Source organism: Hydra vulgaris, chromosome 11 (assembly GCF_038396675.1).
Source record: "Hydra vulgaris chromosome 11, alternate assembly HydraT2T_AEP".
NCBI lineage: Eukaryota > Metazoa > Cnidaria > Hydrozoa > Anthoathecata > Hydridae > Hydra > Hydra vulgaris.
The window spans coordinates 4,339,216-4,366,707 of NC_088930.1; the positions used below are offsets into that span (position 1 = coordinate 4,339,216).

The 27,492-nt window shown below is 27.3% G+C and overlaps 2 protein-coding genes across 2 annotated transcripts; one reads left to right on the forward strand and one right to left on the reverse strand.

Moving 5' to 3' along the window:
- The first annotated feature begins 7,813 nt into the window (after positions 1 to 7,813).
- On the forward strand, positions 7,814 to 9,624 carry LOC136086793 (uncharacterized). The gene is made up of 3 exons (XM_065809283.1): positions 7,814 to 7,894; positions 8,071 to 8,188; positions 9,254 to 9,624. The coding sequence occupies exons 1-3, from the start codon at positions 7,814 to 7,816 to the stop codon at positions 9,622 to 9,624; spliced, it is 570 nt and encodes a 189-aa protein (XP_065665355.1).
- Positions 9,625 to 12,359: 2,735 nt separating this feature from the next.
- On the reverse strand, positions 12,360 to 27,240 carry LOC100205890 (KAT8 regulatory NSL complex subunit 1-like protein). Its single transcript, XM_065809840.1, has 7 exons — positions 25,555 to 27,240; positions 18,925 to 19,352; positions 16,261 to 16,348; positions 13,672 to 13,757; positions 13,503 to 13,586; positions 13,129 to 13,409; positions 12,360 to 13,038 (listed from the first exon to the last, which is right to left on the reverse strand). The coding sequence occupies exons 1-7, from the start codon at positions 26,328 to 26,330 to the stop codon at positions 12,469 to 12,471; spliced, it is 2,313 nt and encodes a 770-aa protein (XP_065665912.1). The 5' UTR covers positions 26,331 to 27,240; the 3' UTR covers positions 12,360 to 12,468.
- Between the last annotated feature and the right edge of the window lie 252 nt (positions 27,241 to 27,492).

Here is a 27,492-nt window from a genome sequence, read left to right on the forward strand (position 1 = left end):
TTTCTCTGTATTTTCCACTACGAGAAGACTTTGGTTTGTATGGGTTTTCAGAAGTAATTGCATCTGTTTGTATTAATATATCTTGATATTTTTTAAGATCATCTTCACTATATACTTCTTTATTAGGATTAAACTTTACTATCGATTCCCAAAGACCAGGAGTACCATAATATTTTTCATCATTAATAATTATATCATTATCACTAATATGTATTGGTTTTTTTCCAATATAAAATATACCATCTTCATCACGTATCCCAAATGTAAAATCTGTAGATTTTTTACTGTTATTACTATTACATTCTTAGATAATCTGTTGCAATTTTTCCTAGTCTCATACCTTTATATTCTTCATTAGATGGTAAAAGTTCTTTAGTTTCAGTTATCATCATCTCTCTTTTTGCTTCAGGATAATAATTTGAAAAAGTGACTGCTAATTTATCAGATTGATCTTGCAATTTATATATGTTTTCTTTTATCCCATTAGAATACATTCTTAGATAATCTGTTGCAATTTTTCCTAGTCTCATACCTTTATATTCTTCATTAGATGGTAAAAGTTCTTTAGTTTCAGTTATCATCATCTCTCTTTTTGCTTCAGGATAATAATTTGAAAAAGTGACTGCTAATTTATCAGATTGATCTTGCAATTTATATATGTTTTCTTTTATCCCATTAGAATACATTCTTAGATAATCTGTTGCAATTTTTCCTAGTCTCATACCTTTATATTCTTCATTAGATGATAAAAGTTCTTTAGTTTCAGTTATCATCATCTCTCTTTTTGCTTTAGGATAATAATTTGAAAAAGTGACTACTAATTTATCAGATTGATCTTGCAATTTATATATGTTTTCTTTTATCCCATCTTGACTATCAATTAATGGCTTGTACATTTTTTCTAAGCCTGACTGTAAATTAGTTTCACCCATCCTTTCATTTAAACCATTCTGCTTTACTCTTTTTTTAGTATCTAAGTATTCTTTAACAATTTTATCCCTTATTTCAGGATCTTTAATTTTTAGAAATGACATTTTGCTTTTTTTATAAATGAAGATAAAAAAACACAACGTAAATTGTTTTTACGTTTTTACGTTTTACGTTTTGACGTTTACATTTCTACTAAATTTGCTTTGGAGTATATTAATTGCTTCATTTCTTCCTTGTTTAATTAATGATTCTTTAGTTTGTTCATTCATTAATTCTTTTGAATTTGTTCTAATTTGCTCAAGCATAGCTTTAAATTTTTCAAGTTCACTAATTATTAGTTTAAATTCATTGTCATCTGTATTTCTATCTACTAAAGCTTTAGATATATAGTCACTTATTGTATTTAGTTTTGAATCAGCAAGTACTTTAATCTTTTCATGCTTTTCTGCTTTTAAATTTAATTTTTTTATTAACTTGCCTTCCTATTAATGGTAAAACACCTGCTCCCAATGCTGCACCTTCACATGCGATAGCTATTGGTGCAGCAACTATTGTTGCTAAAAAGCCAATTCCAATAGTTCCAAGTGCCATAGTGCTTGCTAGTAATGAATTATCAATGGCTGAAATTATTCTTACATCTCTATGATACTTTTTACTTAACATATTTCTCTTTTCTCTCTCACTCTCTATTTTCTTTTGAATCTCACTAATTGTGTTTAGGCGATATAGATGTGCACTAATAATCTTATTTTCTTAATCAGGTGCACTTGGATGATTTGGATATAACTGATTAATTTTTTTATCTTTTTTTATATTTGAATAAATATTATTACATAGCTTTTTGCAATTAAACTCCACTTTAATAAGTAAAAATAATTTTTTTTTTTAATTATTTAAAAAAAAAATATTTACAATAAATTCACAAAACATAAACTATCCCCTTTTCTAATCAATATATCATAATCAGAACAATTAAAAACAGTTAATACAATAACGTTAACAGGATTTGAATATCCATAGCTTTCTAAGATTAACTTTTTTAATTTTAAGTTTTTCTTTTAATGAAACTTTTAATGAAACACTTTCATTAACTATAATAAACTTTATATGAATAAAACCTTTTGATTTAGATTTTATTGTAATGTCTTGTGGTGCAAATATTTCATATTTATTAATACTGGTTTTGGAATTTCATTTGATATATTTCCTAAAATATTTACTGTCATTTCTTTTTATATACAATATAAAAAAAATTATTTTTTAAAAAAATTATTAAAAAAAAAAATATTTACAATAAATTCACAAAACATAAACTATCCCCTTTTTTAATCAATAGATCGGAATCATAATTATTAACAACATTTATTATAATATCATCAACAGTCTCTGATATTACAGAGTTTTGTAAACTTAACATTTTTAGTTTAAGTTCTTCTTTTAATGAAACTAACGCAACACCTTCATTAACTACTACACCAAACTTTAAAAGAATATATTGATGTGATAGAGATTTTATTTTAATGTTTTTTTGTGCAAATATTTCATATTTATTATTATTTATTAATACTGAATGATGCTCTAAATCTTTGAATATCTTTGAGTGTACTTTAGAATAAATAAGTTGTTTTGGAAGTTCACGTGGTATATTTCCTAAAATATTTAATGGCATTTCGTTTTATAAAGATTAAAAAAATTTTAATAAATCATTAAAGTATATTCAAAAATGAAATATTAGCAAATGGTGAATTTGGTCCTAATAATAAACCTGATCCTGTTGATGTATACCCATTTCCACTACGTAAGTACAATCCATCGCCTATAGAGCCACCTTTGCTCCATGGTCTCAAATATAAGCCAGTTCATGCAGCAGTCATTTTAATTCCTTTTCCATTCTTTTTCATGTACACAACACCCCTTCAAGCAATTTTATCAACCATAGCTGATCGAGCTGCTGAACCTACTCCTGTTAATAAACCTGTTGTAAGAGCTGGAGCAACGCTTGATAATAAAAATCTTCCAGCTGTACCAAGGAAAGGTAATAGTGCTCCTAGAAATCCACCCTTTATTTTAGAATTGTGAATGAGTTGCGCTTTACTTAAATTAATTATCACACCAGTACCTTTCTCATATGCTTTCGTATTTTTATTCAATTGCCTTTTTGTTGCAGCTAATACATGATCACTATTAAGATCTGAATGAGCTAATTTAATACTAGCTCCATAACCATCTTCATCGATTGCTTTTTTAATTTTTTTAATTGTCCCTCTGAAATATTTACTTTAATATTAGTATATTTACTCATTTTTATATGTAAGTAAAATAATTTTTTAAAAAATTACGAAAATTATTTTACGACTTATCTACTTCTCTTATATGAAATCTAATAGTTACTTCTTCTCCTCGTAAATCCATAAGATTTCCATCTTGATCAACCAATCTATTTTCCATTTTTGATATTTTTTTTAGTACTAGTGGTGCATAAGTTACGTAATTCGGCTTTTCAATAATTTTATATCCAGGACCTACATCTGGGTAAAATGAATATATAACATTACTAGTTGCTCCATTTACATACGATGATTCTATTATATCACTTGTTACTAGTATACTATTAACACTTATTATTTTTACTAAATTAGTTCCTATATTTGAGTCTGCTGAATATATTCCACTCCCAAAACCAAAAACAGTTCTAATTGAATTTGAAGTTGTAAAATCAACCTTATAACCAGTTGTAAAAGATGCTTTTAATGTATTCCTATTTGCTACAATTGTAATTATTTGCAACTGCTGAAGTTGCATCACCGTTTGCTATCATAATCAATTGGATATAATTATTTATATCAGGAATTTCATAAGATCCAACTGGAATGTTTATATCTTTCCAAGTTGATCCATTATTTGCGCTATATCTAAAATTATTGTTTGAAGAATTTATATTAAGAAAACTGTAAGATGTATCTATACGAATTAGAGCCATTTCATATTCTCTGTCTTCTCTAAATTGAATAACAGGGTTATAAATAGTTCTTAATATGCTGCTATTTCCGTTCACTAACAAACATGTCATTTTTATATATAAGATAATATTATTTTCAACAATTTGGTATATAAAAACAATTTAATCCACTTCTATATTTTCGATAATCTCTTTTAGAAGATAGATCTATAATAACAAATCAATGAGGCTCTGACCATGCTTTTTTACAAAAATTTTTAAACTCAACTTTTCCCATATCACTTGAAACATGATCATTATATATGTGATTTAAATTCTTTGAATCTTGAGGAAATAAGCAAATAAAATTTGTATTTTCTCATATAATTTGCCTAGGTAACATAAAATAATTTTGTGCAAGATAGAAACAATCTACATTACTATGTCTTCCTCTTGTATAATATTTTTCACACTTATTTTCCTTTGTTAATTGTAAATCATCAAATGTCATCAAATTATTCTTACGAATATCAAGATCTTGAGGATCTGGCACATCTTCTTCCGTTTCAAAAAACTTTTACTTTTTTGAAACTTCTTTAATTACAAAATCTGGATTTTCATTTGATTTTTTTATTTCGTCTTTAAACCTAAATAGATTAAGAATAACTTCTTTTGGTAATTTTTGTTCAAAAGATTGCTTTAATATTTTGTGTTCTGGTTGAAAAAGAGATTTTCCAAAAACTTGTAAATTATTATAGTCTAACCAACCAGGTCTCAAAAGTAAATTCAATAATAAAGTAGTTTTTCCACAACCCGACTTTCCAACAATAATTCCTCTTATACTCTTAGGAAGCAACTTATTATTATTTCTCTTATTGCTATTCGCATTCCATGACAAATTTATAATATTCATTTTTTTATATGTCAAGATTTTTTATATAAAAATTTTATATATATATATATATAAAATGTACTGCGTTAAATGTAGAAAAAAAAACAAATACACTAAACTTGCAAAATGTTGTGAGTAAAACAATAAAAATATGCAACGTGGAAATTGCGCTATTTGTGGAAAATTAAAAACTCAATTTGTATCCTCAAAAACAGGAGGAGATTTAGTGAGTTCGATTAATTCAGCAACATGTAAAATAAAACTACCATGGTCGAAGTTTCCAGGTGAAATGCATTTACCTGGAATGAACTTTGCAGGTCCTGGTACTAATTTAGATGAACGATTAACTTCTACTGACGCATATAAAGAATGGAGTAAACCAATAGATAGAGTTGATAATGCAGCTTACCATCACGATCTTGCTTATAAATACTTCGATGATACTGCAAAAAGAAATTTAACTGATAAAATTATGATCGAAAAAATGGATTCTATAAAAAATCCAACTATACGTGAAAGAATTGAATGAGGTATTATAAAACCTATTATAACATCTAAAGCAAAATTTGGGTTAGGTCTTTCAGACCCTTATAAAATAGATGTTGAAACTACTCAAAAAAACTACAAACGATCAGTAAAAAAGAGTAAGAAAGGAACGTTTGAAAAAGGATACACACCGAGATGGACTGAAGAAGTTTTTACAGTGTCACAAGTTCAGTTCACAGATCCACCAACTTATAAAATAACTGACGACAATGGCGAAAAAATACAAGGTACTTTTTATGAACAAGAAATGCAAAAAACAGATCAAAACATATTTAAGATTGAAAAAGTTATTCGCAAACTTAAAAACAAGTCATTAGTAAAGTGGTATGGGTATCCTGATTCGTTCAACTCATGGGTTGATAATAAAGAATTGATAAGTCTGATTTAATAGGACATACTTTCTTTTACGATTAGATTTCACCTTATAATTATAAATATATAATTATAATGAATACCATGTCATTGTGGTTGAAGAGATCTTATAATATACATGTTGAAATAAGGTAGAGATGTATCACAAAAAAAATGAACGCCCTTTTTATACTACTTACTGAAAATAAGTTATTTTTAAGGCTGACGGAGACGAGACAACCTTAAAATAGTTTGTTTATGGGATAACCGCGGAGACAGACGATACATGATTAAAAAATTCTTTGGTATGTTTTCCAAAAATGTAATTTTAATGGTTATTTTATTTGAAATAAGCAAATGAGTTTATTTAATTTATCTTTTAAATGTTAAACAATTTAAAACTAGTTTTGCAATATTTGCATCGGTTCCAACGCAAAAATCCAGCGGGTTTCAGGATAGTTTGTTATATAGATTCTAGTTGCAAATCTATATGGGATACTTACATTTTTATAGTATGGTACTTCGTTGGAACCCATACAGAATGTGGCAGGTTAACCTCTGGCAGGCTAAGCCATATGAGCCCCAGATGAAAACCACTGTCAAAATTAAGCAGTATCTCGGAGGGCATCCCAAATGGGTTCTAGTTAACAACCCAAACAGAACCTGCATCAATGGCTGGGCAATGTTTTAGTATTACCTTATGAAGTCATAAAATGGTTTCTAAGTTCCTTTTTTTTTAGAAAACTTGTTTTATATAAGTATAGTGTTTCTGTAGTAATGAGAAAGTATGATCAAAATATCAATTCAGTTTTAATTACTTTGTGTTGCTATGTGATATTGTGAGATAAGAATTATCAGGTAGCAAAAATGAAAAGTAGGAACTTGGAATATGGGCAGTACATAACATAGCTACATAAATTTGTTTGTTATTAATTATTAAAAACGTATTGTTTTGAACTAAATAATAAAAAACTTCTATTAAATGCTATAAAAAATGGTTTGCGCAAAGTCTTGCGGAAACAAAAGATGCAGTATTACTTTGTTAAGCTTAATAAAGAACGACATGCAACTGTAGGAGTGATTTAATGTCTGGTTAGTGTATAATGCAATCGTATGAGTGATTAGGTTGATTAGTGAAGCAGGAGTTACCATTAAATGGTCTATGAATCTAGCGCTACCCTGACTAGCGCTAGAAAGTGTACTGAACTTCGTAATGTGTAACTATACTGATGGTTGTGAAACTAAATGCTGTTCGCATATCAATCAACTTTTAAGTGTTCAGATTAGTTTGATTGAATAAAGTGGGAGAACACTGATTCTGTTGCTGACGACGATGTTCACGATGATGATTATGACAAATACGAAGCAGACTTATTAGAAGACTTGCTATACAATAAATCAAATACTATTAGCAAATAGTTTTTAATTCTTATGCTTCTAAATAATTTAAAACGCTTTTTTGGAAAGAATCAGATTGCAAAACATCATTTTATTGTCTAAATCGACTATAAATTGATAAAGTCGATATTTTTTACACGATAACAATACGGTAATACGATACCTTCCTTTAATACTTAAACAAAAAAAGTTTTTTTGTCTTCAAACAATTTGAAATTAAAAATCCAATGAAATTATGTGAAAAAAATTTTTATTTTACTTAGTAAACACAAAAAATCGATAGATCGTTTTGATGGTTTTTCAAAGCTCGATAAGTCAAAAGCTGCGGGTCTTTAAACTGAGAAACTTTTATTTTAGAATCTCCACAACCTAAAACACTGATTTACGTTGAAAATTTTTAGATCTCACGACTGCACCACGAAAGTTAACTTTAAAGCATCTTTATATATTATGGCCCGCGGCATAATTATAAATCGTTTCAAACTTACTGAAACAAAAACAAAGTTTAGAAAAGTTTTATTTTATCGAAAACTCAACTTTTACAAAAGTGAACAACCTAGTTTTGACACTATCGATCATTACATTTTATTAACAAAATTAGAAAACTATAATATTAAACATATAAGTATTGCTTGGTTTAAAGGCTATTTGTCAAATAGAAAAGAAATTATTATTAAAACTTATTAGTGAAACTAATAAAAAATAAAATATGATCAACCTCATAAATAGCTGTTAGAAAATAATTTTTAACATTTAACATGGCAGAAACCAATATATCAAACATTTTAAATATGTCTCACAGAGATGATATACTTTTAACAAATGACATTGATCCTGATGTAAACATTTTTGACAAACTTTCAATCGAAACTAATTATTTTAATGTCAGTGAGGCTTCTAGCTTTCTTAATTCTTCATCATTTTCTTTTTCGCTGTTAAACCTAAATATCCGGAGTATGAATAAAAATTTTGAAAATTTGAAAATAATGTTAGAAAATTTAAACCACAAATTTAGTGTAAATGCCTAACAGAAACCTGGTTTCAAAATGGAGATGATTCAAACTCAAATGTTTATTTGTGGGGTTATAAATCAATTCATCAAGCAATTAAAAAGGATATTGGTGGAGAAGTGAGTAAGTTTTCCATCTTTTTGAAAACAGATGAACCTTTAACAAAGTTAAAGATTCATCTATTTTCAAAAAGATTGAAAACCTTAGCATAAATAATGCAGGTTGCGAGTCGTTAACTATTGAAATAATCAATCAAAAAGCAAAAAATACTTTCATTACTGCTATTACAGACCACCCAATGGCAATTTCAAACTATTTCAAAACCATCTAGAGCGCATATTATCTAACACAAATAAAAACATTTACAGGTGACTTTATCATAAATCTTTTAAATACAAATTCCGATTCCAACGTCAGGCGCTTTGTAAATACACTTCTTCAGCACAGTGTTATACCGCTAATAAACAAACCGACGCGTGCAACTCCTTTAACTTCTTGAATCATCGACAATATTATAACAAAAAACTACATGATTTGTGAAATCGAAAGTGATATCATAAAATCCGATATAAGTGACTATTTTGAATATTTTCTGATTACCAATCGCTTAACCATTGAAGATAATAATTCCTTTACCACCTTCGTCAGACAAATAAAGAACAGTTCTATAAAAAAATTTCGTGATTTGATACACAAAACCAATTGGGAACTCATAGCTGAGTGCAATGATGCGAATAACGATCTTCTTATACATTTATTTTTTAAACAATATTTTTAAACAATAAAAGCCTTTCCAAAAAACAAGAAAACAGTTTATTTGAAAAATCTGCGTAACCCTTGGATGACGAAAAGGCTTAAAAAATCATCAAAAAAGAAGCAAAGTCTCTAAGATAATTTTTAAAAAAATAAAACTTTAAAACATGAAACTAAATACAAAAATTACAAAAATTCTTTTGTAAAATTAAAAAAACAAATTAAAAAAAACTATTACTCCAATCTGCTCAAAAATTCAATAGAAAATGGTAGAAAAAAATGGGATATAATTAAAGAAGTAACTGGAAAAAAGAAACTAAACATAAATACTGTTTTTCCAGAGCGTTTACAAACAAAAATGAACACATGTTTTTGACAGAGACAAAATTGCTGATATGTTTAATGAATTTTTTATAAACTTTGGTAAAAATTTAGTCGAAATAATAATTCCGGGAAAAACGTTTAAGTCTTTTTTTAAAAAAACACACTCAGTTATGAATGAGTTTGTAATTTCCTTGGATGAACTTCGAACAGCCTTAAATTTACTAAAAACCAACAAAATTCGAGGCATCGACGAAATCAATGCAATTGTTTTGAAATCAGTATTTGATATTATTGAATTGCCTCTTTTAACAATATTCAATTTATCCTTAAAAACTGGTGTTTTTCCTGATCAATTAAAAATAGCAAGAGTGGTCCCTATTTATAAGAACTACGACAACTCTTTAGCATCCAACTATAGGCCTATATCAATTCTTTCTTGCTTTTCAAAACTTCTTGAACGTATTATGTATAATAGATTATAAAACTATCTTGAAATAAATAAAGTTCTGTATAGCAAACAGTTTGGTTTTCACAAGAGCCATTCAACATATCATGCAATAATTGAATTAGCCAATAAAATTTTGAATGGTTTTGAAAATAATGTATATATTTTGTATATATAAAATAATGTACCCATTATTTCTTTCAACATGTTCCAGGTTTTTTTAATATCACTTTTGCTTTTTTGTATTTGTTTTGAATAATATACTTTTTTTGAATTCTTTCTAATTTTTTCAAATAGATTTTTGTATTCTTTGTATGTAGTTAAGTTAGTTTCGTTTCTGTCAGGGTTAGGGTTAGGGTTAAATAACTTATTAACTTACTTAAATAACAGGAAACAAGGAGTGTCGTACAACTCAGCATGTACACGGTTACAAACAATTAATTGTGGTGTACCCCAAGGCTCAATTCTTGGACCTTTACTATTTTTACTCTATGTGAACGATACCTACTTAACTTCAAACATTCTAAACTTTACTCTTTTTGCTGATAATACGAATATTTTCTTTACTTACTCAAATATAAAAACATTTTTTTCTACAGTTAATTACGAGCTGCAAAGCTTAAATGAGTGGTTCGAAGCTAATAAACTTTCCTTAAACATCCTCAAAACCAAATATGTTTTATTTCACAAACCATCTAAATCTGTTAACTTATCACTTCATCTTCCCAAGCTTATGATCAACAACATTAATATAGAGAGAGGCCATTCTATGAAAATACTGGGAATAATTTTTCAAGAAAATCTTAGTTGGTAGAATCATATTTTGCACATCGATAACAAGATTTCCAAGTCAATGGCATCATGCATAAAATAAAACACCTTCTAAATAAAACTTGCTTAAAAATATATATATTATTCGTTCATTCACAGTTATATCAACTATTGCAATATCGTTTTGGCAAGCACACACTCTTCAGTACTAAAGAAAATATACGTTAAACAAAAGCAACCGTGTCGAATAGTATGCAATGCTAATAGATACACCCACGCCAAACCATTATTCAGGGAAATTGGAGCTCTAAATATTTAAGAATTGAACCTCCTCCAAAATTTATTATTTATGTTTCAATCGCAAAACAACTTGCTACCAAAATACTTTGAAAATCAATTTTCCACCATTGATCACAAATACCCAACGAAATACTCTTTTCAAAACTTTAAAATTCCGAAGACTTTACTTAAAATAACTGACTTTTTTATCTCATCTCGAGGTCCGTGGCTATGAAATTCGATCCTTAAAGAGGAAATAAAAAACATAAAGTCTTCAGATTTCTTTAAAGCAGCAGTCAAACAGCACCTATTTAACTTAAGTGACTTCATACTCTCCTAATTTTAAAGATCAAATCAACAATAACTAAAACAAATTTATCCCTTTTGGATAACCAGAAACGATGGTTATATTACAACACAAATAGTTTTTTTTCTTTTCTATACTTATCTATCAGATCGTTACGTACAAGGCTTTGTTATTTGTTTTCTTTTTACGCACAAAGCTAAAGTTTTTGGTTTACTTCTACTTATGAATTTTTAATGTCATGTTAATCTCACGTAAAACTTATTGCAAAGTTGCAAATAAAAAAGGCTTGATAATAAGACTGCAGTCTTCTACTTGCTCCTGTCATTATTATAACTTTTACCTTATTTCTAAATGAATACATATAAATATACTTGTATTTATAAATGTATTAGTTAATTGTATGTAAAATAAAGTGACGAAATAAATTACAAAAAAAAAAACCAAAAAAAAACCATCAATACGGACATTACACGTGGGATTCCTCAGAGATCACTTCTATTTACTCAAGCTATTAAAATGTAAACGAACGTTATCAAAACAAAAGATTTATTGCACGCTTAAAGCATCAGGAAATTAATTTATTTTTGATAAAACATTCTAAAATTATTAATTTAAAATGTGAAATTTTCATGATTAAAGTTTATTGAAGATTTTGGTGGCTTGAAGGGTATTTGAGGGTATTGAAATTTATTGAAGCTTCTAGTGGCTATAAAAAATGACGAAACCCCAAATATATCAGTCAAATTTCAATTTTCCAGATTAGACTGAAATTTTAAGCAAACGATATAAATTTTGAAAATAAGATTTTTATTCAAAGCTAGATTTAACCTGGTTAATGGAAGATTCATTGGAACACGTGAAATTAACATTATCAAGCTTAGCATGTCTTTATATATATATAAATATATATGTATATAAATAAATATATATATAGAGAGAATGTTGTAGATAAGCTAATTTTAAGCAAATTTGAGAACTTAGAGCAAAATAGGTGACAGTGTTTTTTATCTGGCACTTATGCACAATTGCGTCAGAATTAGGTTATTTTCTTTTTGAACAGAAAAATAATTTACGAACATTAAATCAAGAAACATCAAACAAACACAATTTTGCGTTTATAACCCATTCATACTAACAATAAAACACATTTTATTAGCATTCACTGTAAACAGCAATATAAAAGTGTCGCAATTTTTATAACCGTTTTAAACCTTTTTCGACATTGAAAATAAAATGTTTAACTGCGAGTAAAACCTGTCGAGCCCATGACGTGTTTTAGATGTCTAAAAAAGGAATTAATACGTGTTTTACACGTCGTGTCCACTGGGAAATTGGCACAAGACAACTAAACCACGTATTAAAACGTATTGGTTAAGCACCTTGCGCAACCTTCGAAAATAAATAACTTTAGGTCGTGCGTTTAAAAGAATAAATTATCCCAACTTTATTTACATAAGCGTGTCTCGAAATCATACAAATGGAACAAAACAGATTTATTATTATTTTTAATTTAAATGCGACAAGCTACTTCTTCGCTAACTTCAAGACGATGCCTTTGTGAACCTTTTCTTCGTATTCAACTGCCTTTTGGGCATCACTAATCAGTTTCACAGTCCAATTTTTATCAGGGTTTTGATTAACAGGGCTATTTAAGGGCGACGCAGTATGCCTAGAAGACAAGGGAGAACAACGAGGAGAAAAACGAAAAGAATCTGAAAGAGAAGGGTAGCGAAACCAACTTTTTCCACAATCGGAAGTATCAAGTTGCATGCACTCTAAGTCACTAAGAGGAAACTGTCGAATTTTCCAAGAGTCATCGCGTTCACTTTCAGGTACAGGTGTAAGATTTGAAATTTGGGAAATCCTTGTTAACGACGTTGATCCTGAACAAGGCGAATCAACAGGCGTATTTAAGTTCGATTTAAAATAATCTTCAACTGTATGTAATGGAGATGGGGGCTCGGAAAATCCTTCACTTATTCGGTTCGATCGATTACGACGCCCTACTTGAACAAAATTAGTGTAACGTTTTTGCTCTAGAGCTTCACAACGATCATGCCGTTCTTCATACAACTCATCGTCCGTTAATTCAACCTATATAAGCACAGTAAATAACATAGTATGAAAATTGACGTCAACGATGAATCAAAAATAGACATTTAAAAATAATATAAAATTACTCACATCTTCGTTATTTTCATCATCTTCCTGAAATTCATTAATATTTCTCCATCCTGGGGTTGGTATTTCTTTATACTGGATTCTTTCGAGTCTTGTGGATGCAGCAATCGAATACGGTATAATTATGTTATTTATATCATAATCAACGCTCAAAGAAGGTTTCTTTTTTTGTTTAATAATAATTGACGATTGAGACAAAGGGCTACATTCACTAGTTGGGGTCGAAGGTTTAGAGCTATCGTAGTTTAAGCAATCGGAGATCTTTCGTACTTGACGAATGCGATCTAAAATTTAAAATTAAATTAAATATAAAAAAATTAAACAAGTATTGTTAACATCGAACTAATTCTTATCAACACTATAAATTAATGTCTCACTTGGTCTAGATAGCTCGTGTGTTGTGGTTAATTTTCGTGAATCATCTGATACTAAATTGTCAATCTTTGGTTCATTTTTCAACTCTATTTTGAGAAATATCAAGATTACAAGAAAAAAAAATGAAACACCAGTCAAAATAAACAATTATTTAAATTGAATAAAACTAACTTAAAGCGGGTCTTCTTTGAATCTTGGCTTTTTCTACTGGAACTTCAACGTTCAGTTTAGGAATATTTTTCAGTTTAAATTTTTTCCTAAAATGTATTATTAGTTAAACGTTAAAATGAACGAAGTTAAATAACATTTAACTGAATTATTCTACATCAGTCCGTCAAACAAAATATAATTGGAAATCATTTTAGAAAAAGAATTCATTTAAATTTTTACACACACACACACACACACACACACACACACACACACACACACACACACACACACACACACACACACACACACCCATTAAAGCTTTAATTAACATGGCTAATTATTAAAAAATTTAACATTGGTTTCAGCATAAATAGGGTTCAGACTATTGTAATTGTAAAAATTATATACAATAACAACACACTACATTGACATTGTATTGTAATGCCAAAGTAATAAAAACATTTATTGGCATTGTATTGCTGTGAAGAAATACAATTATAATAACTATTGTATTACTATTTCTAAGTTTAAAAGCTATTATACTTTAATGTATTAGATTATTGTTCCACACATTGGCAAATATTTGGATAATAAAAATTTTAATAAAGTCAAGTGAAGAAATAAAATATAATAAAATCTGGAAGAATTTCCTCCAGATGTTATTTAGAATTATTCCAGATGTATTTCAAAATTATCCACTCCAGATGCATTTCAAAATTACATCTGAAAAAAATGTAACTACATCTGGTTAAAATAATGCATTTACATTTAATAATTTTATCCAGATGTAACTACATCTAAAAAAAACCAAGATGTTGTTGGAAAAATGTTATTAGACATAAATCATACAAATATATAATTTATTATATATTTGTAATTAAATAAATAATTATTTTCTTTGTAATAGGAACTTTTTGATTTTTTTTAAAATCATGTCTAAACGGATACTAAAATATTTCATTTTTTCATGATGTGGTTTTAACTAATTGATTGATTACTTAGAGTGCATGAAAATAATTTATTTTTATTATAATTAACTGCAAACAAGTAATAAATTACAGCGCTACAGAATCAGGAAATCATTGACCTGGGTAATTATATATAAGATTGTTTAATCAAGCAAACTTGCACAAAAACAAAGAACAGTTGCTACATTAAGGGGCTTAATTGAATTAAAAACAGCACAGGCAAGCTTTTCGTGGTTTGTATTTCTTAACTTAAAATGTCTGAACAATATTTACTGTTACTGTATTGAAACATTACAATAACATTTTTTTAGATACTGTTATTGTATTATAAAGATGAATAACAACACAATAATTATTGTTATTGTATTACAGTATTACAATAAATATATAATACTACCGTAAAATCTTGATTATAATACGCACTTTTTTTTCACATTTTATTCCGAAAAAATGTGGGTGCCTATTATACTCGAGATCAAAAAAATAGTTGTTTTTAAACACTGAACGAACGTATAGCACAGCTGCTCACATCTTTACTCCGTAATTCATCCGCATGTTTAAAGAAAGGTTACCAAACCGAACTCACTGTACGTATCGCACACGCGTTCATCTTATAAGTGATAGTTGTTGCAAGTACAAAAATTTATTATTTTATTTTATTTATTTCCGTAAAAATATCTTCAAGACGGTCCTATAAAGCAGCAGAAAAATTATCAATAGTTAAATATGCTGAGTCTCACGGAAATCGAGAAGCAAGTCATCACTTTTCCATAAACGAAGCAAATGTTCGATTGAGGCGAAAAAACAAAGAAGCTCTACAAATTATGCCCAAGAAGAAAAAGGCGAATCGGGGATTACGACCTAGTTTTCCAGAACTGGAAAAGGCTGTAATGGAGTGGGTAGTAGATAAGAGACAGCAAGATATCGGAGTTTCGTGCATTGAAATCAGACTGAAAGCTCTAGAAGTCAAAAATTTTTGTGCCAACACAACACAATTCAAAGCTTTGTACGGATGGGCAGTTTGTTTCATGAAACGAAATCGGCTTTCTGTTCGTAGAAGAACAGAAATTTACTTCAATTGTAAATTATACGCAATATTAAAGAAATTTTTTTTTTTTTAGAAAAAGGCTCATTTTTAATATGAATATTTAATTTCTGCAATAAGTTTTGGTTTGCTGAGTAATTTTTCTGATTTCAAATAATTATTTGGAATTTTAAGAAACTTATTGGATTAAAATTATTTTAACGATTTTTAAATAAAATATTGATAAGTAATAGGTGCGTATTATAGTTGAATTTTAATTTTTCGTAGAAATTTCGCGCAAAATCAAGCGTATTATACACGAGTGCGTATTATAATCAAGATTTTATGGTATATATATATATATATAATATTTATAAATCATAAAGATTGTTTAAAAAAAAAAATTAATACAATAACAATAGTTTCTGTTACCATTATAATTACATTAATCTGAACCCTTAGTATAACATTATTTTTAAATGTACAGAATGTTAACAATTATCATAAAATAAAAGTATATAAACAACAATAAACTTAACATGTTTCATTATAAATTGCTTTACCTTAAAATAAACAATAAATAATCAAACAAATAGTAAACCAAACAATTCTTACTTTTTTTTTATTGCTTTTGATATTTTTACTTTGGTATTAAGTTTTTGCATTCGCATAGTTTCTTCAAGCTTATAGGATAGACAAATATCTGTATAAAAGAATATTTATTGTAATACATGATCTTTATGTAGTTATCCTTAATATGCAATGTCTTATTACAATAAACAAATTGCTTACAATAACCTTATGAATTCAAAACATTTTACTTTTATTTAATTTTATTTTATTAAGTGTGGTTGTTCAGGTTTAGGGTTATTAGGGTTAGGGTCATTGCACAGAAATTTTACTTTTAAAAAATATTTACTGGACAAAATTAATAACTCATTGTATGTATAAGAATTAAGACTAATTTATAGTCTATACACTAATTTAAGGATTGTAACGGTTTCCTTAATTTAGATTTCTTGTTGCAATTGATTTTTGATATGTTTAGCAACCAAACAATTTTTATAGCTACATAGGGTTAAACAGATTTTGGATCAACTTTTTTCTGATTTCAACCCACCTATTTTAAATAACAACTAACCATTTAGCTAATTAATTTTTCAACAAAAATAAAAAAAATAAAATTTGAAACTACATTAAAACAATAATACTGCGCAAAGATTGTTTTTTGATAATTATAAAAAATCTAAAAAAAAGAGTCATGATTTGTTCAGCATGATGTTAATGACACAGTGATGAAAAACAGGGTCACAGAAAACAAGGAGTCTATTGATCAGATCAGTATTATTTGCTCTTTTGAATGTTTCCTGGAAGAAATTTTTGTGATAAGTTTTAAAATCTCCATTTCTTGCCTCTTTAAGTTTCTTCAGTCATAAATCCAATTGTTATTTTTGCAGTTGAATTGTCCATGTATCAATACCTTGTTCTTGTGAATTGTCATTATCAATACCACAGATTGAGCCATGTAACACCATGGATTAAGGGATTAATTGCTTGTTCTAGAATCAACACTTTTGGGGGAATCATCAACAACTCCCATTTTGTTCGTTAAAGTCAGTCTAAATTTTCTTCTTAGTCACAGACACTTTTTTTGTATTATTTAGATCTTGCTTGCCACTAACCTATTTCTTTTTTATATGCAATTTAAAAAATCAAATCCAGACATGAAGACTAATTAGAGAAAGAGAAGAATTTGGAAAACAATAGACCAGGGTGGTAGTGGAGGTAGGGAATACATTTGGGGAGAACAAATGCAACCGACAGCAAATCCAGCTACTGTAAGTGAGGCTATTGATTTATTTTTAATTGCAGAAATAAAAGACCGGATATTTAAAGTAAATAAGAAGGTCCAACATATCATTAAAGCTGTATTTATTTTATAGTCAACTTTATTGTCTAAAATTGACTTACTTGTCCCAAAGTTCATGAGATTCAACAAGAAAACATACTGAAAAATATCAACGCAATAAGCCAGCAGCTTTCAAAGACTTGGAAAAAGTTTCTTATGGTTGATTAACAAGCAGTCCAAAAATGTTGGTGAGTGTCTTCCAAAGTTTACACGTTAAAAAAACCTGACAAAGGCATCAAGATGCAGGCATTTACTTGTTCAAGTTCTTTCTATTTTTATAATGACAAGATTAAATCTGATCCACTAATCAAATGGTGACATGCTGGCCCTAGAGGCTATATAGTAATCCTGTATAGAACCATTGCTAAGGGTCTTTTTTTTAAATTTTTTGACTTTAATACATTCCGAATTGATTAACAAATAATATTTTTTGACTTAATTTTTCATTCCACAAGTTAAATTCTTTAGCAAATTCTTTTGAATTTGCTAAAGAATTTAACTTCTTTGAAGTTAAATTCTTTAGCAAATTCAAAAGAATTTGAAGTGTTAAACTTCTTTTTAAAAAAAACAACCCTTATTTAAAAACACTTAAACTTATTTGAACTGTATATATTTTTTTACTTTAAAATTTGTCTTATGTTTATTACTTTTTTTATTGAGGGGGCAATTGTTTAAGGTTAAATTTTTTAACGGTCAAAACATAAAAACTATCAACATGTTTGTTAACATTTTGGCTTTAACAAAATCTTTGTATACTACTCATAAATTAGTTAATTATTTCTAATCAACGTTCATTATATGATTAATTTGAAAAACTAATGATAAAGAAAAAACTTTCTTTAAAAAGCATTTTGCGTCAAAAAAGCGTTTCGCATAATATTATATTATAAAAACATAATAAAGATAAACGATTCAAAGTTATTTATTCCAAAAGTAATTTAGAATATCTTGTCGCTATATTTTAATATTTATTTTAGTTAAAATTTAAATTTATTTTTGCTATTTTAATTTTAGTTAAGTTATTTTTATTTCGTTTTTCATAACTTTTTACGAAGATTTGTTTTCTTTTTTTAAGTTTCTTCATAGTTAAAATAATTTTTTTTAGGACATGTTTAAAACATATACAAATTTTCAAAACATATTAACAGCTGTGGTCAAGTTAAGTAAAATCAAATAGTATTTGCATGGTCATATTATGAGGTGAAATCACACGCCTTCCTGGCCAAGCCTGCGCATTATGCTTTAAAACAAGGCCTGTATTATGAAACTATATATATATTTTTTATTATTTATTTAAATTATTTAATACTTTTATTTATGTATATTATATTTATTGTATTATTTTTAATTAAAACATCAAAAAAATTTACCAGCTGGAAGAGAGAGTATGGAGTGATAGCTATGATCAAGCTGCACAGCATTTAAATTAACTTTATTTTGAGACTGTACTAAAAATGATTCACATAGATGACAAGGAACAAGATTCTCAGAGTTATGACACTGCACAGCAGTATCAGAGTATGATCCAGTGTCTTTTTTGACATAACTATGTTTGTAATGACTATTAACTGGTAACGTCCTTCGACTACCTTCATAATTAAATAGGTCATTTGGAACATTTTTGCCAGTATTTTGATTTACAGAAAGTCTTTTTTGCTTCAACTTTATATGAGTTTTATTTAAAATGTCTATCTTCTCATCAAGCAAAGGAATTTTTAAATTTAACCACGAACATTGTGAACCAAGTTTTACTTGCTTACACCTCCATCTGTAAAGCTCTTCTGGAGAAGGTGGCACACTAAAAAAACAAAAATATTGAAGTATGCTCCCAAAGTGTAGTAGAAATATATCAATAGAAAAAAATTATAAACAGAAACTAAAAAAAGAAGATATAAATAGTTTTGCATGAAGTATGTAAGTAAATAAGTACACACATATACAGAGGCTATTCTTGACCATTTTCAAAAGCATTTACTGTATTATATTTATATTTTTATAACTGTATTTATGCACTTCCTAAAACCCAATATAAACTACTCAACATAATTTATACTAATATCTCTAAAAAAACTTAGTAATGTTTAACTAAAAAGGAATTTCCATTTAGTCATATGCATGCAGATATTATTTTAACTCAACATCGATTCTTTTAACAATTACGCCATTTTTAATTAAATATTACCTTATTTTTTTAATTTTTATTATAAACTAATTTTTTTCTTTTCTCAACATTTATATAAATGAATTACAAGATATTAATTTTTTATTTATTACTATTTCTTAAATTTACAATTGCGGCTTTGCAACTAATAATATTTTTTGTCTTTAAAAAGTTACAGAGTAACTAGAAAAAAACATTGTAAAAATAAAAACTCTACTTACCAGCCATTTTGTTGCAAAAGCAAAATGTACTTAAGCCATCAAAAATGGCTATTTAAGTATATTATTAAGTATGACGCTTTTTGACAAGTAATACTATTAAGTATGACACTTCAATTAGGTTAAATGTGCAAAGATATTTCTATGTGTGTGAGTGTTTGTTTGTGAGAGAGTATGTGCATATATATATATATATATATATATATATATATATATATATATATATATATATATATATATATATATATATATATATATATATGCACATAATCTCTCACATACTTTTTTTTTGTTGTTATTTTTTCCCTTCTAATTGAGCATATTTTTTGGCAGTTTTTAAAAGTAATGTTTTTGTTACCTAAATAAAGTTTTTTTATTAGGGTTCGTAAAGTACATCACACTACATTTATCTTTTGAATAGAAGCATGATCATTTGCTCTTTCAAGCTCTTTTGATTTTAAATCACATTAAATCTCTGCATGGAAGCTAATAATATTTTTAAAGGTCGTTAAAGCAAAAAGTTCAAAAGGGAAAAGACATAAAAGCAAACTTTTTTTCATTCTTTTTTTTAAACAAAACAACCTGGTTTATATCTTTGTTTTTAAAACGTTGCACCAAATCAACTTATTAATAATTTAAATTATTATTTTGTCAACAATTTTATATTATTAATTTTACTACTTTAAGTATAATTAAAATATATTAAATCATTTTCTATTAAAAAAATTTTCTAATAGTTAATCAATGCTAATAGAAACCAATAACTTTTTGCTTAAATGTTTTTCACTTTAACCCTGAATCTTTTAAAATTTTGTTAAGTTAAAACTTTGATATACTGAATGGATAAAGTACATCATAGTAAATTCACTTATAAACTAAATCCAAACAACCAGTCAAGTTACTACAGTAACTTACAGTTATTCAAATATTAACTTATAAGCATATCATATTAATTTACTTAATATACTAAAACACTCGCAAAAGTTAGTCATATTAATGTTTCTATTTATATCTTACGTTGTTAACCCTTTAACAGCCCCATGTATTTTTTAAAATACGGTCGCTATTAGCCCAGCTTTTTTTTCTCAAGTGGTTTCTAAATGTCCTGTGTTTTTAAAATCATTGTGTTTTTTTACTAAGAGAATAAAAAAAAATTTATTACTATTTTTAACATTATTAAACACTACAAAACGTCATTATTCAAGTTTAAGATTATATAAATCATACTACATAAACACAAAATTATAAAAATGTTTTCACTAATATTCACTTTTTGTATGACAATTGGAAAAGCATTGAGCTGCACAAAGTCCTACATTACATTCTAAACATTACATTCATATCTTGAATCTTTTTGAATAATGTGTTTGTAACATACTGAACACCTTCTTTGAGCATTAATCTTTTATAATCATTTTCAATAATCATTTATGAAATATATCTTTTCATTATTGATTCATCAAATGTATAATTTTCCATCTTTTAGTGAGTAAATATTTACATTTTGGTAATTATTTTTACAGTGAAAACTTCCTTATTCGTCATATTTAAAATTAAAGTGAACACGTGTAAAAGTGAATTATTGAACAAAAGCTCTTTAATTATGTAGTAATAAGTTTTGTGACAAGTAGACGTAAAATTACTGATGAACAAGTAGGAAATATAAGGAGATGCACATTTGGACATTTGGGAACCATTTTTGGTTTGCATAATATTATGGCATGGACTGTTAATGGGTTAACATATATTATAATTAAAAATTATTTTAACAAGAAATGTCAAATAAAATATGAAAAATGCAATACCAGTTTTTATTTATTTAAATTTTATTTAAAGCGATATCAAGATTAAACATTTTCTATTGATACGTAAGTTGTTTTTAGGAGTTTTTTTAAAAAGTTCATTTCAACAAAAGAATTCTTCTAAAAAAAAATCTATAATTCTCTCATTCGAATAACTTTGCGAAAACTTTTTTTCCACAAAAATAATTCAAACATATACTTAAACTTAATGAAATATAAATGGATTTATTTAACCAATTTTTTTTTTAACTTTCTATTAAAAAACCATTTGAACAAAAAAATTGAATGAAAGCATTAACTTAAAAACCATTTGACTGAAAAACTTATTTATACTTAAATTTTTAATAGTACGTTAGTACTTAGATTTTTTGAATTGACCTTACTCGTTTGGTCTATGATATGCATGCTTATGCATTTTTTTAAATTAAATATTATTTACTTAATTTGTTTGTTTTTTTAAACGTGTTTTATGTTAATAATGTTATAAAAACCTAACTTTATAAAACAGCAACACGAACAGCGTCACAAATTTGTTTCATATTAACAACAAGCTCTTTATATTGTCAAAACTTTGCAGTTTGTTTTATTGTTGTTTTATTGCTTTTTACAATAAAAATTTAATATTCTTTAAAAATAACATGTGTTTTATCATCAGCATGAACGTATTAAATAGTTTTCTACAATTAAAGTGGTTTAAATATTGTAATATTTGCATTTTTACTTTTACTTTTTTAAGGATCATGTTAATTAAAAACAACTACTAAAAGTAGTATTGCAATAGTATTAAATACTTTACTTGGTCATTACATCATAACTTGCACATTACACTATAACTGCAACTTAAAATTTAAACTATAACTTAAGCTGTAAATTATAACAGTAAACTACGCTATTATAAACGAATAAAGTTTGCCTACAGTAAAAAAAATATATACACTCTATTCCTTTAAAAAAATACAAGAGCTGCTCAATTCTTGTGGCTCCGACTCCACCAAAAAACAGCGGCTCTGCTCCACAAGCCTGGAGGAGGCTACTTAATTGTGCTTATAACCCCCTCTCAACTTTGAAACATGAACATGATGAAAAAGGCAGTTGCATGGAGAAACAAGTTGAGTGCAGTACTACCGGGGATGTGGTGGGGATCGAACTCAGAACCTCTTGCTATTAAAGCAAGCATGTTCTACTATGATACCACATATGTACACAACCAGGACCTATTCTAGGAAAAAAATTTGGACAGCGGTACCCCCTTGTTCTGGCAAACTTTAGCGGAAAATCAGCGTTTTTTTCAGCAAAAAAACAAACAATATTTGCTGTAAAAATGTATATATATAAAAAAAGTCCTCAAATTTGGGCAGTCGACGCTATCGAAAACAGTCTAGAATACCCCCTTATAACTTACTATTAACATAAATATTTTACTTTTAAATTAAATTATATAGAACAGATATAACTAAAAAATATATAATATGGAACTATATTAATGTGAAATATGTTATTTTTGTTAAATAAAAAGTTTTACACATGAAAATAATTAACCCACATTAGTATAAGATTTATACTTTCAGCCATTTTTTGCCATTACATAATTTGTCCCAGTCATTATTATAGTAAAATAATCATCACATTCATTAAAATAACTTCTACTTAAATTCATGTAAACTTTATAACATAGTTTTCTTTAAAAAGAAAAAAAAGATTGCTATTCATTATTCATGTTTAAGTGTTATAAATGGGTACATATAAACAATTTTATAATTAAAAATATGCTTTCCTTCTATCACCTGAAATAAAATACCTAGTTTAAAAGTTCATTCACTTAATCAGCTCAAAAAATGTGCTTTAGCATGCCATAATAAATAAAGTAGACTAAATATCATTATTGCAAACATAAATTTGTAAATAAATTTAAAGTTAAAAAACTACAGTCACCTATAAAGTTATTAAACTTTTACAATTTTCAAGTGTTGATGATTTAATGACTTAAAAACAGGCACATATTCATATACCTTTGTAAAATAACGAATTTGGATCATGATAAAAAAAAATAAACAAAAAAATAAATAATAATAATAACGAGTCAAAATTTTAAAATTGTCAGAAAATTAGGTTTCAGATTATTATATAAAAAAAATTATTATATCAAAAATATGCCATGTTAAAATAAACAAAAATATACAACTTGTAAATTTAACCTTAAATAATAGAGGAGTGCATAAACATATTGTTTTTGATATTAAAGAAGATGATATACCCTTATGTATCCTCACAATACATAAAAAATACAGTAGGATTTATTGAATTAACTATTATTTCAAGACATTTAGATCCTTATTTTGTTTTCACCTGATTATCTCTAACTAGTCCAAGACCAAAAATATTTAAAAAGTTATTAATAACAACAATACTTCTGCCTATTTTTTTAAAAACTACTCTCAAATGTGACCCATCTGACCAAAACCAGTCACATGTATAAAATTTTAAGTTTTGAGTGTGATACATATTTGAAAAGGTATAATATTCTGCTTTAAAATGATGCAAAAATTATTGCTCTAGCTTGACCCTAGCCAAAGTTATGAGCAAAAATGTAACATCTATATTAAAATTTTAAAACGAAAAAAAACGCATTTAAAGGTTTGATGTCATATAAAATAAAAAACTCCTTAGCAACCATGCATGGATTTTGTTCTAATTTGGCACACATCTAATGTGATACATTTGCAACAAGTCCTGAAAAAATTATTACTGCAGCTTTATTACTTTTTAAATTATAACACTTTTAGTACATCGAGAAAATTAAATTATTATCAATTTTTTAATTTTTAGATTTTTAAATCTATTGACAATATTTAAAGCAAAAAAAATACCTAAACGTTGTTTATAAAAAATTTCATGTGCTGGTTTAAAAGCAAGCATAACAGAGTAAAAAGTGAAGAGTTAAAACAAGCATTAAAAGTTTAAAAAAAAAAAAAAAAAAAGTTAAAAGTCTAAACCACGCCCTCGTGCACCACGACCCCGACCTCTAGGTCGCGTCTCATTGACAGTTTTTTGTTTTTTACCAGATTCACTGTCTTGTTTTGATCGTTTTCTTGAACGTTCTCTTGTACTTTGTACCTCTGTCAAAACTCTGTCTTGTACTTTGTACCTCTGTCGTAGTCATCGGTATCGCTGTCGTGGTCCAGAGGTACAGAAGTCATCGACTGAAAATTGTCATCGCGAGGAATTATTGGAGCACCAGAATTTGGTAACGGACAAACGACATCTTGTAATGAATCCTTGACATATTCACAGAAATTTTAAGACAATAGCCTCACAAAAATCACCAAATTAACCATCAAAAAATTATCTTTTATTAAAAGTTAAGTTTGAATAGCAAAGAAAAGTTAATTATGTAAACAATTATGCAAAAAAATAAATAATGATAAAAATTGAATTTTTGAGATGTTTTGATGGTTTTCTCAATATAACATAACGCGACATCCGACTGGTTTTGGTCAGATGCATCACATATAATAAATATCTGTTTATTTTGCTATAAGAACGATTTTAATTATTTATTACAAGGCATATTTTTCGCAAATTACCCAAGCATCATTCCTTTACAGTCTGCGTAAGACTAGACTGTAAACTAATAAACGAAATGGAGGCATATTTGATTCAAGTGTGAATAAAACAATGATTTATTTTAGCTGTTGTTTTAATAGAAGTTAAATAACATATACCACCCTCCCTTATTTATAAAAAAACCTAATGATGTAATATAATTTAGGTAGGTAAATACACACACAAAAAATTTTGGTGGAAAAAACAGCTGGTCACCTGACAAGCTTTCTTTTTCCTTTTTTTTCTGAAGAACAAACATTACTTTCCAAAATAAACTCTTCATCAGTTGCTTCATCATCCAAGTAAGATGCTAAATCAAACAAACGTTCCAGTTTTTCTGTTTTCGTATTTTCAAAATTATTAAATTTTAAAACTGACTTTTCTGAATCAGAACATTGCATTTTTGTATTTTTAATTTCACATGCAACATGTGAACTGATATTTCTCATTTGAAGTTTACGTACACGATCATATAAACTGCTAATGTTACTGTTTAATTCAATAAATTTTGACTGTACCTTTTCTTGATAATTTTTAATATGACTGAAAAGAACATCGTTTGGATTAGCGATTGGCTGAGGTGGTCTTTGAACTTCTGACACATTATTTTGTGTTGCATCTGCTCTTGATACTAAACCAGAGTCAAAAATCAACTCTGATGAGTTAACATGCGAACTTTTGATTGTTTCAACATTTCTTATAGAGTCAGTATTTTTTTTTTTATTAATGCTAACATTTACTGCACTTGTGGTTGCTTGTGAATAAACTGGAACGGACATTTCTAACATAAGCTTGATTATTATAAAATAAATTTCTGCAATATTAAAGCAATCCGACCAAACAAAACTTTTTTTGTTGATTGAATGATTAGAATGATAAATTGTATTGATTGCTATGTAAAATTCTACAATATTATTTGTAATTTCTTGGTAATTTTTACTTGAGGAGTTTGTCTCCGTTAATTTTTTATGATTACCTAATTCGTGCGCCATTAAAATTACAAGCCATTCACAAAGTAACAACTTTCAAGCAACGTGATGATAAAGCCATTACACTCAGCGGTTTGAGTCTTCACTTTATCTCCTTGTTGCTGAACAATTAAACTCAAACGAAGCTTGTAAAGGTTATAGTCCACTCAGTCGACCGAAAATATGAAAAATCGCAAATAATTTTAACTTCAATTATAATAAGATAACTAAAATATATTCAAAACTGTTTTTCGCTGTTTCTAATACATAACACGAAGCCTTTTCTTATGGAGACAACGATGCACCCCGACAAAAGTGTCAGATGACCGCGACATTGTATTGCGCATGTGCACTAGTACCCATTCCGCATAAGTTAAAATGGTGTCCGTTAACTAATTTTTTCCATGTTATACAAATTGCACATTTGTAGACGTGCTTGAACCAATAAAACCTGCTTCCATGGGTATCAAAAAATTGAGCGATTTTAAAAAAAAAAATTCCAATTCTCATTAGATAGTTGAAATAATTTCTAGTGGCTAAAACAATTTAAATGAGCATTCATACCTTTATGAATGATCACATTTAAAATATCAATTTCCATAGATAATAAAGTCAATGATAATAATTCGAAGCTATTAAAGTTAATAATAAATAAAGTTTAGCTAAACATAGAGCGAACATGCTTTCTTTCTTAAATCAGCCTGATTTCTCGAAAAATTAAAACTGCATTTGATAATAGAATACTTTTAATAATGCTTTTTGAAATAAGTAACACTTCCTTGCCTCAAAGAGAAAAAAAAATGTATTTATAAATATTCTCTCCCTCTGTTTTGAGGATTTTTGTTAATATGATATGAACTTCATTAAGTTTATCAGAATGGCAAGTAAAACATAGCAAACAAATCTGTTTCGAGGCTGACAATTTTTTGATTCTAAAAAAAAAAACTTATTTAATAAATTTTACCATAACTATACAAATCTACTATTTAATATGAACAGAAAGACATTAAAAAAATGGTTTGTTTACTTAAATAAAGTGGTTTAAATCTTATTATTTAAAAATGAAAAATATATAAAAAAAAATCTTTGTGGGTATTTTTATTATATATAAAATAACTTTAAAAATAAGATATAAAAAAAATCTGGTTTTAGCGATGACAGTTATTTGATTCTAAAATAAAAAAAT